Source organism: Cebus imitator, unplaced genomic scaffold, assembly GCF_001604975.1.
Source record: "Cebus imitator isolate Cc_AM_T3 unplaced genomic scaffold, Cebus_imitator-1.0 Scaffold0, whole genome shotgun sequence".
NCBI lineage: Eukaryota > Metazoa > Chordata > Mammalia > Primates > Cebidae > Cebus > Cebus imitator.
In genome coordinates, this window is record NW_016107315.1 from 20,621,188 (window position 1) to 20,644,834 (window position 23,647).

Below are 23,647 nucleotides of genomic sequence, written 5' to 3' on the forward strand. Positions count from 1 at the left end.
AATTCAATTTGGGGCACTTTGAACTTGAGACACATAAATAGACATAAAGTATAGCTTTCCAAAAAACAGTTACAACAGAAGTCCAGGCAATACAGACAGCAGTGATTCTCAAATATGGGCAGTGTTGCTCCCCAGGGGATGTCTGACAATGGAGAAAATTCTGATTTAATGCTTAGTGTGTCTGTGTGGTGGGGGGGGGGAGTATCACTGGCATCTAATGGGTACGATCAGGGATGTTGTTTGTGCTGTGCTACACAGGACAGCCCCATAACCAAAACTTACTCAAATGTAAAAAGTACCAAGATCAAGAAATCCTGATTTATATACATATGAATGAATAACACGGGTGGGGGTGCCAACACCTATCAGGTTCTTTTGATGTGTGAGGCACATTTCTAACACTTTATGTAAATTAACTTACGTAATTCCCGCAATAATGTTATGAGATAGTTTTTAAATTAGCCTTAGCTTATAGATATGCATAGGTTATATAGATACAAATACATATACAAGGGGCAAATAAGTTCTATCACTTGTCTGAGGTCTCAGGGAAGTTAACAAGTCTGGATTTAAATCAGCCTGACTTGAGGGCTCGCTCCCATTTCCTTAACCATTTTGCTACATCTCTATTGAGGTGGAATCCACAAGCATGTATAGTGTTAAAGCTATGATCCAGTATTTTGCTAACGCAATCCCAGGGTCTTGTGGGAAGGTAGCAGAAACGGCAACTGTCTCTGCCCCGGATATTTCCCCTGTAGAATTTTGCACTGACTCCAGGGGATGATGACAAACTGAGGCGCTCACCCTTCTGCATTGGGGATTAGGGCTTCCTGATGTCAAATTATAAACTGAGTGGAACACTGAGGAGTCCCAAAGGAGCCAATGTTGGATCCGTGACACAGGTTGTAAATACAGGGTTGGTAATATTTACCCTCAAGGGGCTCATTAAAGTTGGTTGGAAATCATAAAGCAGAGAATAACTTTTTGTGCTTCTAACCAACTTTCCCAGAATGATGGGACATGAAATAGATTTTCATTCCAGTCATCTGACTTTAGGAGGCTTCTATAAAGTGGTTGCTTTCCTACATGCAAGCGAAGAGAAGCTTCTGGGAAAATTCTCAAACAGAAATTATGCCATAATCCCTAGAATACCTCTTCTAACATGTCGAAGCCAGAGGTCTGTGCTGTTGGCAATTACCTCCTTCATCATCAGAAACTTTGACCCTTTCAGGACTGTGAGGAGGAAGGGTCCTGGAGGTCTGAAGCAGTGAGTCCTCCAAGGATAGAAAGGTACGCATTGAATCACTTTTGCCCTGATAATTTCCTTTCAAACTCAAAACTATGTAAATCGAAGGTTCTGGGGGAACACCATCTATTCATTGCTTTTCCCAGCTCTAATTCTTAGAGAAGCTTGAGGAGAATGGAGGGAATTACGTACAGACACATTGGGAGGTGTACAGAATTCTCACTGTCAGACACACAACATGACAGGGGAGAAAGGCAGGAAAAGGAAGTTATAAGGAATCACCATGGAAAGTATTAAGCCTTGGATGCCTTGCTATGTGTCTTTAGACATCCCTGGGGTTGTAAACCAGTAGATTCAGCTCTCCCTCTGGAGACAGATTGAGGGTCCATTATTAAAGCTTTTTACCCCTGTTCCTACAGATCACACCCAGCAAGTGAATAGCTGTGGAAAATGACTCTTCAGTGACTGAGTTTATTTTTATGGGATTAACAGACCAACCTGAGCTCCAACTGCCTCTCTTTTTCCTGTTTTTGGTGAACTATATGATCACCATGGTGGGCAACTTGAGTTTAATTAATCTAATTTGTCTGAATTCACACCTTCACACCCCCATGTATTTTTTTCTTCTCAATCTGTCCTTCATTGATCTCTGTTATTCATTTGTCTTTACCCCCAAAATGCTGATGAGCTTTATTTCAGAGAGAAACATCATCTCCTTTCCAGGATGCATGACTCAGCTCTTTTTCTTCTGCTTTTTTGTCAACTCCGAGTGCTACGTGCTGACAGCCATGGCCTATGATTGCTATGTGGCCATCTGCAAACCCCTTCTGTACACGGTCACCATGTCCCCTCAAATCTGTTCTCTGATGATGTTTGGTTCATATATAATGGGGTTTGCTGGGGCCATGGTCCACACAGGGTGTACGATGAGGCTCATCTTTTGTGACTCCAATTTCATCAACCATTACATGTGTGACATCTTCCCACTGCTTCAGCTCTCCTGCAGCAGCACCTATGCCAATGAGCTGGTGATGTCTATTACGGTGGGCACAGTTGTTATAGTATCAAGCATCATTATCTTACTCTCTTATGCTTTGATTCTTTTCAATATCTTTCACTTGTCCTCAGCTAAGGGTTGGTCCAAAGCCATCAGTACCTGTGGCTCCCACATAATAACTGTTGGTCTATTCTATGGATTTGGGCTGCTTACTCATGTTAAGTCATCATCTGATAGGTCTATGGGTCAGGGGAAGTTACTCTCCGTGTTTTATACAAATGTGGTACCCATGCTGAACCCCCTCATTTATAACCTCAGGAACAAGGATGTTAAACTTGCTCTAAAGAAAACCCTAAAGAAAATTACAAACTGAGTAGATCTGTGTAACAGGGGTTCTTATTTGGAAAAAGAGATCTAATACTTATTTTAAAAATCAAACAAAATTATATGGCACAAATTTGCCTGATTGAGATTGAGATTTATTTTTTCAATATGTAAATTTGACTTCTTTTTTTCTCTAAGAATTAGAAATAAAATCTGAGACCCATGCTGTGTGCTGCATTTTAACAAATCCCTTTACATTTAGGTCTCCTTATCCTGTTTTCTAGATGAGGAAATGATACGTGACTGGCTCGAGGTCACACAGTTAATGATGCAGAGCCTGATTTTCAAAACCGTTGTTCATCCCAGGAATAAATTGAAAGAAAGAAGAATTCTGGGAAGAAAAGGACTTCTGGGGAGTTATTTCAGTATGACCTGGAAGGTGGGGGTTGTATGGGAATGACGGTGCTCTCAGCCAAAATGCCTGTAGCTCAGAGATTTTTTTCAAGGCTTTGATCCCCAACTAGAAAAATGTACTTGCCTCTGCTTTGATTTTAAGGTAGGTAAACAGGGTGAACTCCAAAGAGATGTTTTATTCATATATTTTAATAATAGCGATAATTTCCTGAATGGTGAGGCTGAGGAGTTTGGGTCAGGCCTTCTTGGTAAGGCGTGTCACTATTTCCATAGCAGTATATGTACTGTACAGGCCTATTAGATATTATGCCTACATTTAGAAACAAAAATAGTTATCATAACAAAAAGAATAAAAAATCAGGCTCTACACAGAAGTTAAACCGTCTACTGCCTATTACTGATAGCAGCAGGAGGCAGAAATGCCTTGGCAGATGGGGCAGGTCCCTGGTGAAACCCTACCTTCAAGCCAAAGACAGTTTAAAGCTTGAAAGCCAAGCTACAAGTGAAATCCATAAACTGTATTGAGAGCCTGTCTTTCTATCTGGTGCACTTTCCTCTGATTGATTCCCACACTTCACCCATTTCATATTTACCTACCCTTTCCCAATTGATTTTCTACATTGTCTTCTGCCAACTTTGAGTGATGTCTTTGCTTTAATCATTCTTGCGTACTCACAAACCAATCAGCATGCAATCCCCATTCTGTGTCCGTGAGAAGCCCCGAATCCAGTCACACTGGGAGAGAAACCACCAGAATGCAGGGATGAGGGGCCACCCCCTCCATCCCCTCTCCACTGAGAGCTGTTCTGTCACTTAATAAAATTCTTCTCTGCCCATCTTTACCCTTTGAATTGTCAGTGTAACCTTATTCTTCTTGGTCATGGGACAATAGCTCAGGAACTACTGAATGCAGGTACAATCTATAAGACAGGCAGGCCGAGTAGGTGGGGTGCTCCAGCAGCAGGCCTTGGGCTGAGTGAGGCCCTTGAGGGGGGTTGGAGGTGTTGCAGGCCATGGAGGTTCCCAGTTGGCAAAGTGGCTGAGAAAAATCCTGTATCATTACTACTTTGAATGAACTCAGGGGAAGATGCCCCTCAAAGAATATATCATAAGCAGGGGACTTGATTAATTATCACTGTAATTTTTATGTTTATACAAAGATACCATAATTTTTGAAACGTTCTAAAACATTTTGTGAGAATAGCCTTAGAATATGATATCTTTGGCTAAGTACTTTAATGTGATTAAAATTATTGGTGTTAGAGTGAAGGGTCTAGTTTTTATGTTCATTATGATATTTATCTCACTTTCTTAATTTTGTTTAAAACTTTTATTCATGAAGCAGAATCTGAATGTCTGTATTTGCTTCTATCTTTCTTTTGCCTAGATTAATTATAGTGCTTGGTTAAAGAGAAACCTTAAAACGTTTGTTTTGCTCTAAAGCACATATTTTAGAAGTTCATGTTTTAATAATAACACAGAAATAGGTGTATAAAATTCATGTCTACAACCACCCACTACTTAACAAAATAGTAAAATGCAAATTGCAGGCAGAGAATATATATTGTGATCTGAGTACTGTATTTATTGTAGTCACCAGCACTCCCTCTGGAAAATGAATCAGCAAATAGCTTGAGTTAGTTCTGTGAAGTCAACAGGCTTATTTTATATTTGAATTTCTTGTGTTGACTTGGCAAATGTAATTGATTTCACTTTTTAATTAAAACCACATCTAATAATATTTATAACTAGAATTTAAATTAAAGCCTATTATTTTTAAAAATTAATGTAATAAGAAAATTAGATATAAAATAACTTAAGAATGCATAAGCTTATTTTAAAATTATTGAATGTTTACAAGTTTTGTATGTGTAATTCAGTAAAGATGCAGATATTGTCAAATACTTCTTTCTTATTTGTTGTATCATAGTTTCTTCATATATATAATTCAAACTGGAAAAACATGCTAACATATGTTAAAGGCATATAAAATCTTTTGTTTTACATAAAAGGTTAATTATATTAATTATATATATTTTAAACACAGATTATGTTTCATTAACTTAAAAGGGCAATATCCCAAGGTTTAACTTTCAGGAAAAACATTAAGTTAGAAATGTTAGAAACTTTATATTTTGAGGCTCATGAAATGGTGCCTATTTACTAACCACATTCACTTCATCACCCAAAAGAAGTGAAATGTTATCAGGTCCTGGATTTGACATAGCACCGAGGCTGACTTATTAATGAAAAGGTTTTGAGGTACTTCTCTCCAAAGGTCTCATTCTTTCTCCTTTATGAATATAGACTGGGACAGAGCTTTCTAACTACTGCATAGCAGATAGAATGGCAAAAGGGGTTAGAGGTTACGGTACTGAACCTAGGATACTCAGGTTGGGAGTTTGAGTCTGGTTTCTCTGGCAGATTTAGCCTGGGAAGGGCCCCTGGGTGGTCACGAGTAAAGAGGTCTGATGTGACCTCACACCACAACTTTGGCAGGAGCAAGAACAAGGAGACAAGATAGCACCCGTTGCTCCATTTTAAAAGCCCAACCAAAGAGATGCTTCACCCCCTGGACACCAGCAACAGCTGTCACGTGCAGAGGGGGACAGAGCCCATTGTGAACAAGAGGCCCAAGGGGTTGCTGAGGGGGTTTTCAGGTGCCCAAGGAGTGCAGTGCCCAACTTTAGGTGCTGCTGTATGTGGTCTAGTCTCTATGTTCCCAGACCAGATAATTCTGCTCATTTCCAGCCGATGTATTCTGTTAGTACCATCTAAGCTGGCACGACTGGTCTAAAACTGCACAAGTTTTCTGCAAATTAGGGCATCTTTGTTATTTGGAAATATATTAAGCAAAAAAGTGAAGTTGGTTCCAAACTGATTCAAAATAAAATTTGTCAATGAAAGAAGAGACCATTTGCATTATTTGAATGGAATTTCAATGTCAAATATTTGGCTGATTTTTTTTCAAAACAATTTTAAATTCTGTTACTTACTTTTACATTCAAATTTGTTGTTGGTGGCGATTGTAAATATTTGGTAGTTATAATTATTAAGAATTCTCATACAGTAATTACAAGTGGCTGTTTTATTCACAAAACCTGATAGAAAACATTACTTTCCAGAAGCATGCACAAATTTTTATTGATAATTATGAAGATATTTTATTTGAAAATGTTATCTAATAAAAATAAAATAATCACAATTCTGATTTAATCATAAGTGTATTTTGGGTTTTAAATAATTTACATTAATATGGTAAATACTGAAAAAAACTGTATTTCCTTATTTTATCAACAAATTTATCATATGCATTGAAAAGTTCAAAAAATATTTATTTATAATTTAATGAATAATGAAAACAGTCAATGTAATCACTACCAGTACCCAGTTCATAAAATATTGCCAGTTTTTTATTTTTTTTTTATTATTTTTTTGAGACACAGTTTCCCTCTGTCACCAGGGTGGAGTGCAGTGACATGATCTCGGTTCACTGCAACCTCCGCCTCCTGGGTTCAAGCAAGTCTCCTGCTTCAGTTTCTCCAGTAGCTGGGACTACAGGCGCCTGCCACCACGCCCAGCTAATTTTTGTATTTTAAGTAGGGACAGGGTTTCACCATGTTGGCCAGGATGGTCTCCACCTCCTATCTTGTGATCCGCCCACCTCGGCCTCCCAAAGTGCTGGGATTACAAGCGTGAGCCACTGCGACCGGTCGCCAGGCTTTTAAATTATTTTTCGCTGCATTAAGTGGTTGTTTAGGTCTCAGAAACCTAATCCAACAATATGAGATAGTTAAGTTGTTAAATAGCTTAGTTAGTCCAATTTAGGGCCAGTGGACTGGGTGCACTTACTACACAGTTCAACGTTTGATGATAGCTGAAAAAATATTTGTATATTTAGCATTAAAAAAGTGAGGTGCTACATATTTCAGTTTTGTGAGTTTGTAAGTTTCTTTCCATTACATATTTGGTAAACTTTAACATTACAAGGCATCATGTAAATAATGTACACAGGAGAGAAAACATGTAGAGATTAGGTAGCTACACATATTGTCACAGGCCTTTCCCTTGAATTTTTCTGTGCCCCTTTGATTTACCTCCTTTCAATTCTTATACCTGAACCATTACACCTGGCCATTCAAAATATGTTAATAGCTTTTATTGTTCTATTTGGGACCTTGCTTTTGTTATTAATTTCCACACAACAGTTTCATGCTGGACTTTTCAAAAAAAAAAAAAAGCTGTTGGAGAAATAACAAAACATAAAGATAAATATACACAATCTAAAACAAGTTTCCAGAACTGAGGAATTTTCTCCAGCTTTTGCTGGGCTCATAGTTTTGCAAGCACTTAGATTCCTTTTTTCCAGATTTTCTCAATGCACAGTATTATTTCTGTCTCTCAGCATGTGAGCTGGATCCATCTTATTTGCCTAAAATTAATGCATTAGTCTTCTTAGCTTGCTTATTTATTGAAAAACTCACAATTATCTCTCTCCTTTTTAAACGTTTGTTCTTCCTAAGTTGCCTCCATCACTGAATTCTCATTTCTAATGTTCTGACTCAGGGAATTCTATTTTGAAGGATAATCACGCTGGACATTCTTGGATTTTAGTGAGGTGGGCCTTTACAACTTTGGTAATCAGGCTCAGCAAATCAGAGGCAATTTGTGATAATGCTTTTCAGCTGTTCACACTTGCCAGCCAGAGGATAGCAACCTTGAGCTTGAACTTTCTTTCAATGGCTCACTCACAAGCAGAAAACCTGGTTAGAATCGAATATATGTAGAGGGAGCAGAGCCAAGAAAAGGACATAGAAAAACCAGACTTTGGTTACATTGTCTGAACTCTTGGGTCAGCCTTCATGGGACTCCAAAGAAATATTTAAACTTTTAATTTAAATGATACAAAACTTTATTTCATTGTTAAAGCTACTTTTTCCCCAAATGCCAATAGGCTGGTTTTATAACTATGGGATATACACCAATGTGAATGTATTCCTTATATTATACAGCAATATTCAGCTTAAACTTACAAAAAATCTCCTTTTGCTGAAATTGAAGGAAATAGCAAACATACTTATTCACAAATTAAGAAATTCAAATAAGCAAATTTAAATTACTAACCATAAAATGAGAATTGGAATTTTGTAGCTACACCACCATTTGATACTTTAATACAAGGCTTATCAAAGAGTAGTCTGTATTTATACTTCATGTTTCTTTAAAATGTATAATTGTAACATAAATAAGCAACAGAAAAACTTCACTGATAAAGACTTTTCCACCTTAGAAGTTTTGACAGTGTTAACACTGGATACAAAGAAAAGCAATTCCAGCATTCTGCTAACCATTATACTTTGCATATGCTGTAAGGACTAGTTATTATAAAATATTTATTTTATTATTACTTTTTATTGAGACGAAGTCTAGCTCTGTCGCCCAGGCTGGAATGCAGTGGCACAATCTTGGCTCACTGCAACCTCCACCTCCCGGGTTCAAGCTATGACCCTACCCCAGCCTCTAGAGTAGCTGGAATTACAGGCGTGTGCCACCACGCCCAGTTGTTTTGTATGTTTAGTAGAGATGGGGTTTCACCGTGTTGACTAGGCTGGTCTACTGGCCTCAAGCAATCTGTCCGCCTCGGCCTCCCAAAGTGCTGGAAATATAGGTATGAGCCAACATGACTGGCCTCTTTATTTCTTTTCAATTAGAAAAAGATATGTGTTCCAGGTATAGAAATCTAGGTTGATGGTATTTTTCTTTTAATAATTGAAAGATGTTGCTTCACTGTTGACTGGTTTACTTTGTATTGACAAAAGCTCTGTTTTTACTCTTCCCTTCATTGTTTTGTATGTAATATATCCTTCCCACACCCCCTACCTACCATCAGTGGCTTTTAAGTTTTTTTCTTTATCAGTGGCTTCAATCAATTTGATTGTTATGTACTTTGGAGAAGTATTGCTCCTGTTTCTTCTGCTTAGAGTTATTTTGAGATTCTTGGAGCTGTATAGGTTTGCACTTTTCATCAAATTTTGAAAATATTGGCCATTAGTTGTTTAAATGGTTTTTATGACTCTACTTTTTTGGGATTCCAATGGCACATATATTGGGTCACCTGAAATTGTCTCATGGTTCACTAGTGCTCTGTTTATTTGTTTTAGTCTTTCTGTCCTCTTTGCGTTACCCTTGTTATGCTCCCAAGTTCACTAATAATTTCTTCTGCAGTGTGTAATTTTCTGTTAATCCCCTACTGTGTATTATTCATTTTAATCATGATATTATTTTACATCTTGACATTCTTATTGGTTTTTGGTCATTTCTTTCATGTGTTTAGTTAACATGCTAATTCTTTCCTCCAATTTCACAGACATATGGGACATATTGATAATAGCCGCTTTATTGTTTGCGTCTACTAATTCTAGCATAAGTGTCATTTCTGGGCATTTCTTACAAATTGATGTTTTCCTCATTATGGGTTAAATTTTTGGTGTTGTAAATGGTATTTCCTTTTAAAAATTTCAATTTCCAATAGTTTATGACTAATAACTAAAAAATGATGTTATATTTTGTGACCTTGCTAAAATACCTTATGAGTTGTAGTAGTATTAGTTTTTAGACTTTTGGGGATTTCAAAATATAGGCAATCAAGTAATTTACTAATAGAGATAATCTTATTTCTTCTTTTTCAATCTATCTGTCATTTATTTCTTTTTATTGCCTTATTTTACTATCTATAACCTCTAGGACAATATTAAATAGTAGTAGTGAGAGTGGAAATACTTTTCATTTTTCCATTTTTAGGGATAAAGTATTCATTTTTCATCTTAAAATGAAAAAATATAACTGTAGATTTTCTTGTAAATGCCCTTCATCAGGCTGAGGAAGTTCCCTTCTGTTTAGACTTTTTTATGCTTCCCCCACCCCCAGCTATTTAGATGATCATATAGTTGTATTTTTAGTATTTTTTATGGTGAATTATATTGATTGATATACAGATATTAAACCAGCTAGGCATTGCCAAAAACAAAACGTACCTTCCATGATATGTTTTTGCTTAATGCATTGTTGAATTCAATTTGCTAAAATTAAAAAATTTGCATTTATGAAGGTTATTGATTTTGTTTATTTTCTTATAACTACTTTGCCTGCTTTTGTTATCAAAATAATTGTCTATAAAGTGTATTGCAAAGTTTTCCATCCTTTTTAATTTTTCAAAGATTTCATGTAGAATGAATATTATTTCTTCTGTAAATATTTGGTAGAATTTAAGAGCAAAGCTATCTGGGTCTGGAGTTTGATATGTAGAAAAGTTTTTAACTGAAAATTCAATTTTTATTTATTTTATTTTATTTGAGACAGAGTCTTGCTCTGTCACCCAGGCTGGAGTGCTGTGGCACGATCTTGGCTCACTGCAATCTCCACCTCCCGGGTTCAAGCGATTCTCCTGCCTCAAGACTCCTGCGTAGCTGGGACTACAGGCACTTGCCACCACACCCAGTTAATTTTTGTATTTTTAGTAGAGATGGGTTTTCACCATGCTGGCCAGGCTGGTCTCGAACACCTGATCTCAGGTGATCGGCCCACCTCAGCCTCTCAAAATGTTGGGATAGTAGGCATGAGGCATTGTTCCTCTTCAAAAAATTCATTTTCAAAAATAGATATAAAGTCATTCTAGTTACCTACTATTTTTTAGTGAGCTTTGGCAGTTCGTGTCTTTCAACAAATTTATCCTTTAGTAGTGGTCAAGTTTATTAGCATACATTTAAAAATCACAAAATTTTCCCTTACTTTCCTTCTGATGTTTATAGGATTTGAGGCAACATCATTCATTTTTCATATTTCAGTCATGTGTGTCTTTTTTCTTTTTTGTCTGACATGCCTGGTTAGTGGATTATCACTCTTATTAATATAAAAAACAAAACTTTTAGGTTAATCGATTTTATATATTGTTCTTTTCCCATTAGACTTTTTTGGTCATTTTCTTTATCATTTATTGTTCTGTTCCTTTGATTTTAACTAGGTATTCTTTCTGTAGTTTCATGAGATGAACATTTTAGTCTCTAATGTGACCCTCTCTTCTTTTCCTGTGTAGGCACTTAGGTGGCATAAATTGACCTGTAACCATCATATTTAAATACATTGCACACATTTTGTGTTTACATTTTCTTTTCCTTCCATAAGTTTTCTGATTTTCTTTTTATTTCCTCTTCTGTTATTTAAGAATTTACTATTTTTTTTCCTGGTGAGAGTTTTATCAAAATATTCATATACCATATAATTCACACATTGAAAGGGTAAAATTTAATAGTTTTTTGTTTATTCACAGAATTGTACAAGCAAAACCATAACCAAATTTAGAAGATTTTTCTCATCTCCCCAATCCCCCATATCTTTAACTCTCACCTTCCTATTTCCCCACCCTGGGCCCTAGGGAACCACCAATCTACTTTCTTTTTATATAGATTTGCCTATTCTGGGTCTTTCCTATAAAATAAATAATAAGATATGTGGTCTTCATGACTAGTTTTTCTTATTTAATATGTCTTCAAGGTTTATCAGGCTTTAACTTGTAATGATACTTCATTCATTCACCCCTACTCACCTTTTTTTTTTTTCAGAATAATATTCCATTGTATTAATATACCATGTTTTGTTTACCAAATTACTAGTTGGTAGATATTTGGTGTTTTTTTCCCTACATTTTGACAATTATAAACAATGGTGCTATAAATATTCATATGTAAGGTCTTATGTTAATGTGTGTTTTTTATTTCTCTGATGCATATAACTGAGAGAGGAATTTCTGAGTCAAATAGTAATTCTATGTTTAACCTCTTGGGAAACTGCATGACTATTTTCCAAAGCGGTTGTAGCCATTTGGCATTCCCACCAGCAGTGTACCAGGGTTTCAATTATTTGCATCCTCACCAACACATGGTTTTATTATTTTTAAAAAATTATAGCTATCTTTGTGTGTGTAAGGTAATGTTTCATTGTAGTTTTGATTTGAATTTCCCTAATTACTAATAATATTAAACATATTTTCACATATTTATTGGCCATTTGTGTATATTCTTTGGAGAAATGTCTATTCAAATCATTTATCCATTTAAAAATAAAATTATGTATCTTTTTATTATTGAGTTTTAAGTGTTATTTAGGCATGCTGCACGCTACATCCTTTAATATTATATAATTCACAAGTATTTCTCCTATTGTGTGGGATTTTTCACTTTCTTGATAATGTCCTTTGGGACCAACCCTTATTTTGAGAAGTTTGAAAACATTCAGAAAGCCTGTGGCTTTCAGCTAATAAAAGAACCTTCTATAAATATATAATCATTTTCTTTGTATTTTAATTACATTACATAAGGACTATGTGTATAAATATGGACTTAATGCATATATATATATATATATATATTTCACATATATATGTTTTTGTAATTGAGTATACTAGGGCAGCTGATTTGATTTAAAGCTTCAAAGAGTAATCACTTAACAAATAACAAGTATACTCTATAGTTAAATTGAATAAACACAATTTCCTATTACAAACATCTTTCACAAGCTTTTTGACAGACATAGAAGGTGTTGGTGTCCTGCCCTGTAGGAAACATTGTTCCTTCCCTTCTCTCTAATGCCAGAAAATTTCTCTCAAGAGAGTGGCTGAAAATAAGAGATAATCATTTGGCAGTTCTCCTTGCAACGAGGTTGGCTGTGTGGCATATTTCTGACTGATAAGGCATAGAGGGAAGCCATCTTTAGGCTTCTGGAGAAGACTTAATGTGAGGAGAGTTATTTTGCATTGTTTTCCCACTTTCTTCTTGGATACAGGTGATTCTTGGAGCTATAACAGCTGTTTTGTGAACATAAAGTGAAAAGCCTGAGGAATAAGGTCAGCGGACTGAGAACAGTGGAATGGATAAGGCTGGGTCTTTGATGAGAGGGTTTAGTTGCTGAATCAAGACTGGGACATTCTACCTCTAGGTTTATTGTTGTGTGAACAAAATAAGCTCCTATTTTAAAGAGATTCTGTAATTTGAAGCTAATTTTTTTTTCTAACGGATAACATGAGTTGAAAATTACATTTCTTAGTAAATAAAACATATCCTTTTTACAGATAAAGATCTGGGGGTATATTCTTAATTGTTTCAGGTAAACATTGAAGAAAAAACTATAATTTATTATGATGAAAAGGAGAGCTTATGAAGATTTAAACTTAAATTTTAAATATAATCTCACCTGACTAGTGTTTTTTCATTTTTTGTACATTCTTACACTCTAAAACATAAACATTGTCCAATATTCTTTCTCCCATATTTATTGAGAAAGAAGATAAATTATACGATACACAATGTGCTCAAAACACTTCAATCAATCAGAATAGCTCTTTTGTGGCTTCTCATCTCAATTTATTTGCTAATTTTAACTGTGGCTGAATAATGGTTTTGAAACTTAAACTTTTATTATATATCTTCATTGTCCAGTGGGTAATGGAGAGCCTTTGGAAGTTCTAAAACTAGGGAGGGCAGAGCTGTACTTCCAGAGCTTATATTAGCAACAGAGTAGGTGGCTAAATAACAGGAATTATGTGGAAAAATGCTAGAATAACAGTTAGAAGCTACTACAACTCAGTAGTACAGTTCTTTTAAAACCTAAGGAGTGTCTAAACTTGTGAGGTGTCTGAGAGAAAGATATGGAAGTCACTGTGTTTGTAGATTCTAAGTATATGAGAACTCTGCAAAGTTGGTTCTGAAGACTTTCGGCCAGATAACACAATTTTAGTAATTTTTAAAGGAGGCGCTGCTATGTACTCTTCTCTGTACTTAGTATTGAGAGCAAAGGAGTAAACAAGCCTAAAGTGATCTTTGTCTTTACAAAACTTACAGTTTTTAGGGGAAAACAAAAATTAAAGGGGAAAAGTCCTGATGGAGAATCTGCCAGAAGTTATGAGAACACAAATAATGATAGTTGACATAACTGACTATCATGTGCTAGAGGCTGTTTTACCATTGTACTTATTTCATTTAATTGTACATTAGGAATGAGAGATATTATTATTAATATCCCTATTTCAGAAATTATAAACCTGAAAAAGTAAAAAGCTTCTTTAGAAGTGATGTAAGCCATTAAAAGTTATTTCGGTAATGTCCTCGGAGAGACAATACCTGAAGTGAAGTGAGTTACTGCAGTTCTTCAGAATTTTTACACAAAAAACATGAGGGCTCGAAGTAGACCTTGTGGGAAATTTCTGTTTAGTATGAGAGAAGAAGGAGAGAAAAAACTGAAACAATGATTTCCCTTCAGAGATCAAGGTGGTGGGGATGTGGAGTTTATTTCTGGCCTTGCTTTGAGGTATGTACAAGCCCTACAGTGAAGGGAAAACTTGAGTAAAAATACTGAATCCCTAAGGAAGTAAAGACAGATCATGATGCAGGGTGTAAATACAGTTCCCTTATTTCCTATTACACCCAGAGTCTGTTCCCTGGGGAGGAGGCCGAGTAAGCTTCTGCTTGTTTATAACCAAGCACATTATATCATTAAATTCATATTAAATCTTCTATGTCTTACCAATGGACTAAACAGTTAATAATAATGACTTCATTTTTCTCTGCTGCTTGAGAGGAATCTAAGTCATAATTACAAAAAAAGACATACAAGAAATTAAGTGTGGAATGCATGTCCTTAGAATCAAAGGAACAAAAACCTGGACACCTGAAATTACTTTTCCAGGATCACAGGGAAATAAGCAAGTGAGGGAAGCACCAAAATATTCCAGACTAAGAATGGTGAGTTTCTGAATTCTATTTACATTGTCTTCTTTTATTGAGGTGGAAGTCCAGGGATCTAAGATACACCATTTCCCCTCATTTTGAGCAATCCTGAAACTCAGGTGAAACTGGAGAATGTGTTTGAGGGGGGAGCAGAGAATGTTCAGTGACACTAGTAGGCTCAATGGTTGTAGTATTTACTGAGTTAGTTCCCTTTCCATGGACAGACCCCTCTCTGTCCTAGATTCATAACTTTTTCACTGTGACCCGGGACAGTAATGTAACCTCTCCTAGACTCTGGTCCCTTACTAGTGAATTGGAAACAATGTTCTGCTTTTCACTGCACCAGACTAATTTCATTAGAAGCTGATGGTTGCAAAGGCCTCTGCCTCCAATTTTACTCGTGAGCAGGTGAATGAAGAAATGATATGGGAAAAAAAAAGATTCTGTCCTGATCCACCTATCTCCCTTATCCCTTGTTATTTCCAGCAGTCATGTTTTTGTATATGGCAGCACTGGCCTTCACTCTCTAGGGTTAATCGATGGTGTTCTGTAAAGGCAGATTCTGTGGGTACAGGTTAGGCTAGTGTCAGGCAGACACATTGTGGAAGGAGCTGGGCTGTCCTCTAATGAAGCTTTTTTTTTTTTTCCTGTTTCCGGAGATTCCCTTAAAGAAGAATGGCACCTGGAAATGGCTCTTTTGTGACTGAATTCATTCTGGTGGGATTAACAAATCAGCTAGATCTCCAATTCCCTCTGTTCTTCCTGTTTCTGGTAATCCATGTGGTCACTCTGTTGGGAAATTTGGGTTTGGTAACTCTAATTGGGTTGAACTCACACCTTCACACCCCCATGTACCTTTTCCTCTTTAACTTGTCCTTCATAGACCTCTGTTATTCTTCTGTGTTTACACCCAAAATGCTGATAAACTTCATATCACGGAAGAATATTATCTCCTACAAGGGATGCATGACCCAACTTTTCTTTTACTGTTTCTTTGCCATTTCTGAATGTTACGTGCTGACCTCAATGGCCTATGATCGCTATGTGGCTATCTGTAACCCACTTCTGTATCACCTTGCCATGTCCCCTACAGTGTGCTCTAGCCTTATGCTTGGTTCCTATCTGATGGCCTTCTCTGGGGCCATGGCCCACACTGGATGCATGCTGAGGCTGATCTTCTGTGAGGCAAATGCCATCAATCACTACTTCTGTGACATTCTCCCTCTGCTCCAGCTCTTCTGCACCAGCACCTCCATCAATGAGCTGGTGGTTTTCATTGTGGTGGGCATCAACATCATTGTGCCCACTGTCGCCATCTTTATCTCTTATGGTTTCATCCTCTCCAGCATTCTTCATATCAGCTCCAAGGAGGGCAGGTCCAAAGCCTTCAGCACTTGTAGTTCCCACATAATCGCTGTTTCTCTGTTCTTTGGATCAGGTGCGTTTATGTACCTCAAACCATCTTCTGCTGGGTCCGTGGATAAGGGAAAAATCTCTTCTGTTTTTTATACCAATGTTGTTCCCATGTTGAACCCCTTAATCTATAGCCTGAGGAACAAAGATGTTAAATTTGCCCTAAGAAAAGCCCTGAATACTAGGAAACTTCAGTAAGTACCAGTATGTCTGTGTGTACATAGCTCCAAGACATGGATATTCTGTTCATTTAATTATAATATTATACTAGCAGTCTTCTTGTCCTATTCTGGTAAAAAAATTTTTGAGTCTTCTTTCAATTTAAATTGTTCATAAATTTTTTGGAGTAGATTTCTTATTTTATTTATGATTTTCACTATTTTTCTTAAATCTTTTTTACCATGTTTCACCATGTTTTTGGTTTAGGGATAACATTAAGGAAGAAATTTATTTCTGTGTTTTCATTTTTCATTATGGACTTCTTTTTATCTTCTGGTGAAAGACGAATTGTTATGCAAAAAATCAGGTAAAGTAGAAGTAGGGTGACATTGTGCCACTCATTGGGTATGGGTTTCTTTTTAAAAATGTTATTATTGTATTGCTACATGATAGAAATGTGTATTTTCAGGGTACATGTAAGAATTTACTTCATTGGTGTGGGGTTTCTTATTTTCTACTTATAATATCCCATTGGAAGCTAGAATCAGATCATTTCATTCTACTTCTGCTTGTACACTGTCTACTGGGGAGGATTATGTTCCTTTCAAAAGCCAGTGTCACAGATATAAAAGACTTCATAATGACCACCAAATATAACCTGATTTGCAGCTGCACACTATGCATTTACTTTCTTTTGGCAGATTTTTCTTATTTACCTTTGTATACCCAAATGGCACAAACTCAATTGTTAATATGTATTTATTGTATGGAGAGATACTGACGCTCAGAGAGGTTAATAATTTACTTAAATTTACAGAGTTTTTTTAAAATAAAAAAGCCTAGGGTACATTATTTATTCCTAATTTCAAGTCTACTTCTCTTTACTTCATATTATTATTTTTTACTTCAGTAAATATAAGTATAAGCAATATTTCTATTTTAAAATCTGAATGTGTTTTCTCTCTGGATGATACATCAATCTTTCTCCAAGTGGCTGCTGTTTGTTTTTTGTTGAGAAAAACAACTGGATGATTCTTCTTGTTGGGACAGATCTGGCGTTTGAGGCTAGGATAGTTGAAAGACGGGAGCTGAATTTTTCTATAACATTAAAAAAATTGAGATTTTTTTCAATGTCTTGTAATTCAGAGAACAGGATCAGAAAGAGAAAGGAGCCCAGCAACATGACATTTAGGCCAAGACCCAAAGAAACAAATGGCAATTAAAGAAGATTTCCCTTTGGAAGTAATTATCAATGATGGTTTATATACCACATTGCAATTTGAATTTGTATCTGTCCTGTATAGCACTGTAATTGTTGTACACTGTTCATTAAATCTTTGATAAAATTAACCATCCACAATGGTTGAACTAATCTACATTGCCATCACCAGTATAAACCATGGAATACTATGCAGTCATAAAAAGGAATGACATCATGTCTTCTGCAGGGACATGGATGGAGCTGGAAGCCATTATTCTCAGCAAGCTAACACAGGAACAGAAAACCAAACACCACATGTTCACACCTATAAGTGGGAGCTGAACAAGAAGAACATGTGAACACAAGGAGGGGAGAAAAACACACTGGGGTCTGTCAGGGGGTGGAAGGGAAGGAGAACAACTAGATAAATAGCTAATGGATGCAATGCTTAATAGATAGGTGATGGGTGACAGATGCAGCAAATCACCATGACACACGTTTACCTATGTAACAAAGTTGTGCATCTTGCATATGTATCCTGGAACTTAAAATAAAATTTAAAAAATCAAAGGCAAACAATTTTGAAAAAAAGCAAGAGTAAGTCATTTGTCACATCTAAGGAGGACTCCACAAAACTATTGGCAATTTTCTTAATAGAAACTTTTCAGGTCAAGAGAGAGCTGGATGATATATTCAAAGAAAATATTAACCAAAAATGACTTGCTCAGGGAAGTTATCCTTTAATGATGAATGGGAGATGCCTTCTAGACAAACAAAAACTGAGGCAGTTTGTCACCACTACACCTGCCAAAAAGAGTGCAAAATGTTCTTCAAGTTGAAATAAAATGATAAAGTAAGAATCTTATCACTAAATACAAATATAAAACAAGTATTGTAAAATGTTAATGATGGCATGTAAATCACTTTTAATACTACTATATAAAATAGAAGACACAAGTAGTAAGAATAGCCATAGAATCATACATTTCTTCACACAAACACAATATTGAAAGAAATAAAATTGAATGTCAATGACAGTGTTTGTGTGTGGGGGATAGCAAAGAATCAAGTATGCATGCAATTCAAGTTGTTATTGGCTTAAAACAGACTATAGTAACTATAAAATATTTGATGATAACCCTGTAAAATATACAGTAGATTATAAAAAATTAAAAGAATCAAAGCACATCACTACAAAAAAATTATCAAATCTCAAAGAAACACAAGAGAAGAATAAAAGGAGTTTATCTTTAGTTTATCAATAATTAATGCAAATATTACTAAATTTCCAAATCAAAAGATACAGTGTGGCTAGATGGATTTTAAAAAAGCAAGACTTAATTATATGCTACCTATAAGAGACTCACTTTAAAGACACAAAGGCCTAAAGTTTAAAGGTAAAGAAATATATTTTACTTAAACAGTAACTAGAGAGCAGGGGTGGCTGTACTTGTATCTGACAAATTAGACTTTAGTCAAAAAGTGTCACAAAAGTCAAAGAAGTCAGTATATAGAATAAAAGAGTCTATTCAACAAGAAGATGTAACATCTATAAATATATATGGTCCCAATATTAAAACACCTAAACTTGTAAAGCAAACATAGACATATCTGAATGGAGGAATAGATAGCAATATGATAATATTAGAGAATTTCGATTTCTCACTCTCCATAACGAATGGATAATCCTGACAGAAAGTAAATAAGAAAATAGCAGAACCGAATAGCACTGTACACCAAGTGGACCTAACAGATATACGAAGAACTTTCCATCCTGCAGCAAAGAATACACATTATTCTCAAGGGCACAAAGAGCACTCTGCAGGGTAGATCACATGTTAGGTCATAGATAAGTCTGGAGAAATGTAAGAAGATCAAAATCATCCCACGTGTCTTTTATGACCACAAAGAAATCAAACTAAGAATGAATTACAGTAAGAAAATGGGAAAATTTGGGAATATGTGCTGTGAAACTATATACTCTTAAACATTGAGTCAAAGAGGAAATCAAAAGGGAATTTAAAAATACCTAGAGACACAAAAATGAAAACACCAAAAACTCATGGGATGCAGTAAAATCAGTATTTAGAGAGAAGTTTGTAAAAAAAAAAAAACCCTACATTAAAAAATTAAAAAGATATCAAATTAGCAATCTAGCCTTATACCTCAAGGAACTAGGAAAAATAAAAAAAGAACAAAATAAGATTGTTAAACCTGAAATTGGAAGAAGGAAGAAAATAATAAATATTTGACTAGAAATAAGTCAAACAGATAATAGGAAAACAATAACTAATTGACAAAAATAAATTTGTTTTTTGGAAAGGAAAAAGTAAACAATATTGAGAAACCCTAAGTTAGACTAACCATGAAAAAAAAAAAGGGAGATGACTTCTTGTGATGCTTTTGTCTGCCTTTGGTATGAAGGTAATGCTGCCCTCATAAATTAAATTTGGGAGTGTTTCTTCCTCTTCCATTTTTTTTTTTTTTGGGAAGAATTTGGGAAGGATTGGCATGAATTCTTTGAACGTTTGGTAGAATTAACCAGTTATCTTTGTTCACAGTAGCTGTCAGATGTCCAGAGTGTGACAGATCTGACCAGTGCTGTGAAAGAGGCGAGGGAGAAGCCAGTTGATCAGGTAGCCCCCACATACGCTGGGTTATTGGACTTCAGATTCACCTCTTTCTTAGGGAAATGCTGAGAGCTGGAGTTTTTAAACTGCTAGTGTCTGTGTTGGTCCTTGGGGAGGGGCTGTGGAGATTATTAGACAAAACCACCAAATCTGTTTAGATTTCCTGGAAAGTAGCTTGTCGTCTGGATAGCCCCAGAAAAGGAGGGACTTTTGGAAAAGCAGTCCTTCTCTTTTCCTCACTAGGAAGAAGCTGGGAGGGTTTTCTTTTTTAAGTCTTATTTCTGTTCTGAGCTGAGGGGGTGGCTATACTATATGCTAGTCTATATTGCCTTCTGTTCTCACTGATCTCTGCTGTCAGAGCACGCCATGTCCTGTGTCCTGTCAGTGCTGTGACACAGGCAAAACAAGAGCCAGTCCTCTGGATAACCTGCAGAAAAGTTTGGGCACTGGATGCATGGTGTGTCTCAATGCCCTTCACAAGGAAAAGCTCTTGCCTGCTTGCATGGCGCTCTGCCAGGAATGGGGATTATGGCAGAAAGATAATGCAAATGTTCCATCAAAATCAATATGACTGATTTTATGCTATAGTGGAGTGGGATGTAGGAATATTATAACTAGGCTTCGAAGTCTCACAAATGGAATCTGCCCATGAATTGTGCAGAATTACTTTGTTCATGGGAGAAGGAGAACTGAGAGCTTCCTGTTACACCATCTTGCTGACTGAGAAATGAGAGTTTATTTCTGGCTCTGCCTTGGTGGATGTAAAATCCCTAGAGTAAAGGAAAAATTTGAGCAAAACGCTGAGTCCCTAAAGAACTAAAGATAGATTATGGTCCAGAGCGTAAATACAATCCTCTTATTTCCCTATTACTCTTAGAATCTGTTCCTTGGGGAGGAGACTGAGCAAGCTTCTATCCTGCTTATAACAAAGTGCATTGTATCATTAAACTTACAATAAATCCTCTGGTGTGACAACTGTGATATTATTATCACACATCTTTATTAAAGATTTTTTACCTGCTGCTTGAGAGAAACCAAAATTAAAATCATAAATTATGATGTATATGTCAGGATTATTTTCAGGACCTATTGGAAATAATGTCTGGATTGTATCTTAGAGAAAACAAGACGTTAGAGCTTGAAATTGCCCTTCCAGAACCACAAGGGTAAGGAAACAATAAGATAATGCAAAATTTTTCAGGCACAAGAAGGGTGAGCTTCTCAATTACCTTTGTATTAATGTCTTACTTGCTTTGTGGTGGAATTCCAGGGATCTAAGATATTTTACTTTATTTTCCACCCCTATACTCAAATGCAACTGGTGGAAGAATCTGTTCAAGATGGGAGCTGAGAATGTTCAGGGGCATAAGGGACTCAGAGAATGACAAGTTTCGGTCAATAGTCTCTATAAATCAGATTCTCCCTTTTTTCAATTCATGACTTTTTTCTGTGACTTGGGGGCAGTAACTTAACTATTTCTAGGTTCTGTTGCTTTTCTCTTGGAGTAGAAACAATGTTCTTGGTTCACCCTCTGACCTGAGTCATATTAGACACTGGTACCAGGTTGCTGAGGTGCCTGCCTCTAATTTTATTGGTGAGGGAAGAAATCAAGTGAATTAAGAAATGATGAAATGAGGGAAGGTCAGTTCTGTTGGGATCCACCCTTTTCTCTTCCCCCTTGTTCCTTCCAGTAGTCTTGCTTGCATCCGGCAGCACTGGTCCTCTTTGTATAGGGTTGGCTCTTTGCTATATTTATCTTAGTAAGATTCTGACAAGAGGAAGTCAGTGCCACTCAATTTCATGACAGTGGTAAAGTCAGATTCTGTGGGTCCGGGTTGGGCTAGTTTCAAATAATCCCAGCAATATTCCACGTTGGGGGAGAAAATATTGTGAGAGGAACTGTGTTGTCCTCCAATGCAACCCTTTTCTCTTGTGTCCACAGAGTCTCTTGGAGAAGAATGAATCCTGGAAATGGCTCTTTGGTGACTGAATTCATTTTGGTGGGATTAACAGACCAGCCAGATCTCCAAATTTCCCTGTTTTTACTGTTTCTAATAATGTATGTGATCACTCTGATAGGAAATTTAGGCTTGGTAACTCTAATTGGGCTGAACTCACACCTTCACACCCCCGTGTACTTTTTTCTCTTTAACTTGTCCTTCATAGACCTCTGTTATTCTTCTGTGTTTACACCCAAAATGCTGATAAACTTCATATCACAGAAGAATATTATCTCCTACAAGGGATGCATGACCCAACTTTTCTTTTACTGTTTCTTTGCCATTTCTGAATGTTACGTGCTGACCTCAATGGCCTATGATCGCTATGTGGCTATCTGTAACCCACTTCTGTATCACCTTGCCATGTCCCCTACAGTGTGCTCTAGCCTTATGCTTGGTTCCTATCTGATGGCCTTCTCTGGGGCCATGGCCCACACTGGATGCATGATGAGGTTGATCTTCTGTGAGGCAAATGCCATCAATCACTACTTCTGTGACATTCTCCCTCTGCTCCAGCTCTCCTGCACCAGCACCTCCATCAATGAGCTGGTGGTTTTCATTGTGGTGGGCATCAACATCATTGTGCCCACTGTCGCCATCTTTATCTCTTATGGTTTCATCCTCTCCAGCATTCTTCATATCAGCTCCAAGGAGGGCAGGTCCAAAGCCTTCAGCACCTGCAGTTCCCATGTAATTGCTGTTTCTCTGTTCTTTGGGTCAAGTGCATTTGTGTATTTCAAACCATCTTCTTCTGGGTCCATGGATAAGGGAAAAATCTCTTCTGTCTTTTATACCAATACAGTTCCTTTACTGAACCCCTTAATTTACAGCTTAAGGAACAAAGATGTTCAATTTGCTCTGACAAAAACCCTTAGTGGGAGAAAGTTTTGACCAGAAACAGTAGCTTTCTGTTTATATAGTTATAGGACAGAGAGATTCTGCATCTTTAATTACAGTAGTTTTAGTAGTAGTCTTCTTATTTCTTTATTACAATGTTAAGGAAATTTGTGTGTTCTCTCAATAATTAATTCCCACTTTTAGTATATGTGCTGCTGAAGTGAGCACAGTCCCACTTACATCTTTCTTTTCTCATCATTTTTACTCACTATTTTTTCATGTATGGTAATAACAGGAAATAATTTATATCTTCGGTTATTTTGTAATTGTCTCTTTTTATCTTTTTTTTTCCTCTGGAAAAAGAATGGTGTGCTAATGATTGAACCAGGTAACACCGTGGTTACATCATGTTATTGTGGGGGAAACGTATCTGCCACTTGTCACTGGAAGCATCTGTCAGGCAATACGTTCCTACTCCCACAGTTTCATTTTCCACTGGGCAGGAGTACGTCTCCTTTAAATGCCGGAGAGGGAAGAGTCCATGAAGACTATACTGCTCACTTTGTATTAGCAAACATAGGCATTAAGCCTTTTTGAGAAACATTTTTCTTATTTAATTTGCAAAGTGAAGTAACACATAATAGATCAT

The 23,647-nt window shown here is 36.4% G+C and overlaps 3 protein-coding genes across 3 annotated transcripts; all 3 read left to right on the plus strand.

The window, feature by feature from the left end:
• Nucleotides 1-1,010: 1,010 nt before the first annotated feature.
• On the plus strand, nt 1,011-3,426 carry LOC108306678 (olfactory receptor 143-like). Its single transcript, XM_037743583.1, is given in 3 exon segments — nt 1,011-1,267; nt 1,644-2,611; nt 2,910-3,426. Coding segments are annotated over 3 exon segments (1,260 nt in total). The 3' UTR covers nt 2,945-3,426.
• Nucleotides 3,427-15,421: 11,995 nt separating this feature from the next.
• LOC108308988 (olfactory receptor 8B3-like) lies at nt 15,422-16,469 on the plus strand. The gene has a single exon (XM_017535090.2). The coding sequence runs from the start codon at nt 15,434-15,436 to the stop codon at nt 16,367-16,369; it is 936 nt and encodes a 311-aa protein (XP_017390579.1). The 5' UTR covers nt 15,422-15,433; the 3' UTR covers nt 16,370-16,469.
• A 5,641-nt stretch (nt 16,470-22,110) lies between these two features.
• Nucleotides 22,111-23,052, plus strand: LOC108306768 (olfactory receptor 8B3-like). Its single transcript, XM_017531874.2, has one exon. The coding sequence runs from the start codon at nt 22,120-22,122 to the stop codon at nt 23,050-23,052; it is 933 nt and encodes a 310-aa protein (XP_017387363.1). The 5' UTR covers nt 22,111-22,119.
• The last annotated feature ends 595 nt before the right edge of the window (nt 23,053-23,647 follow it).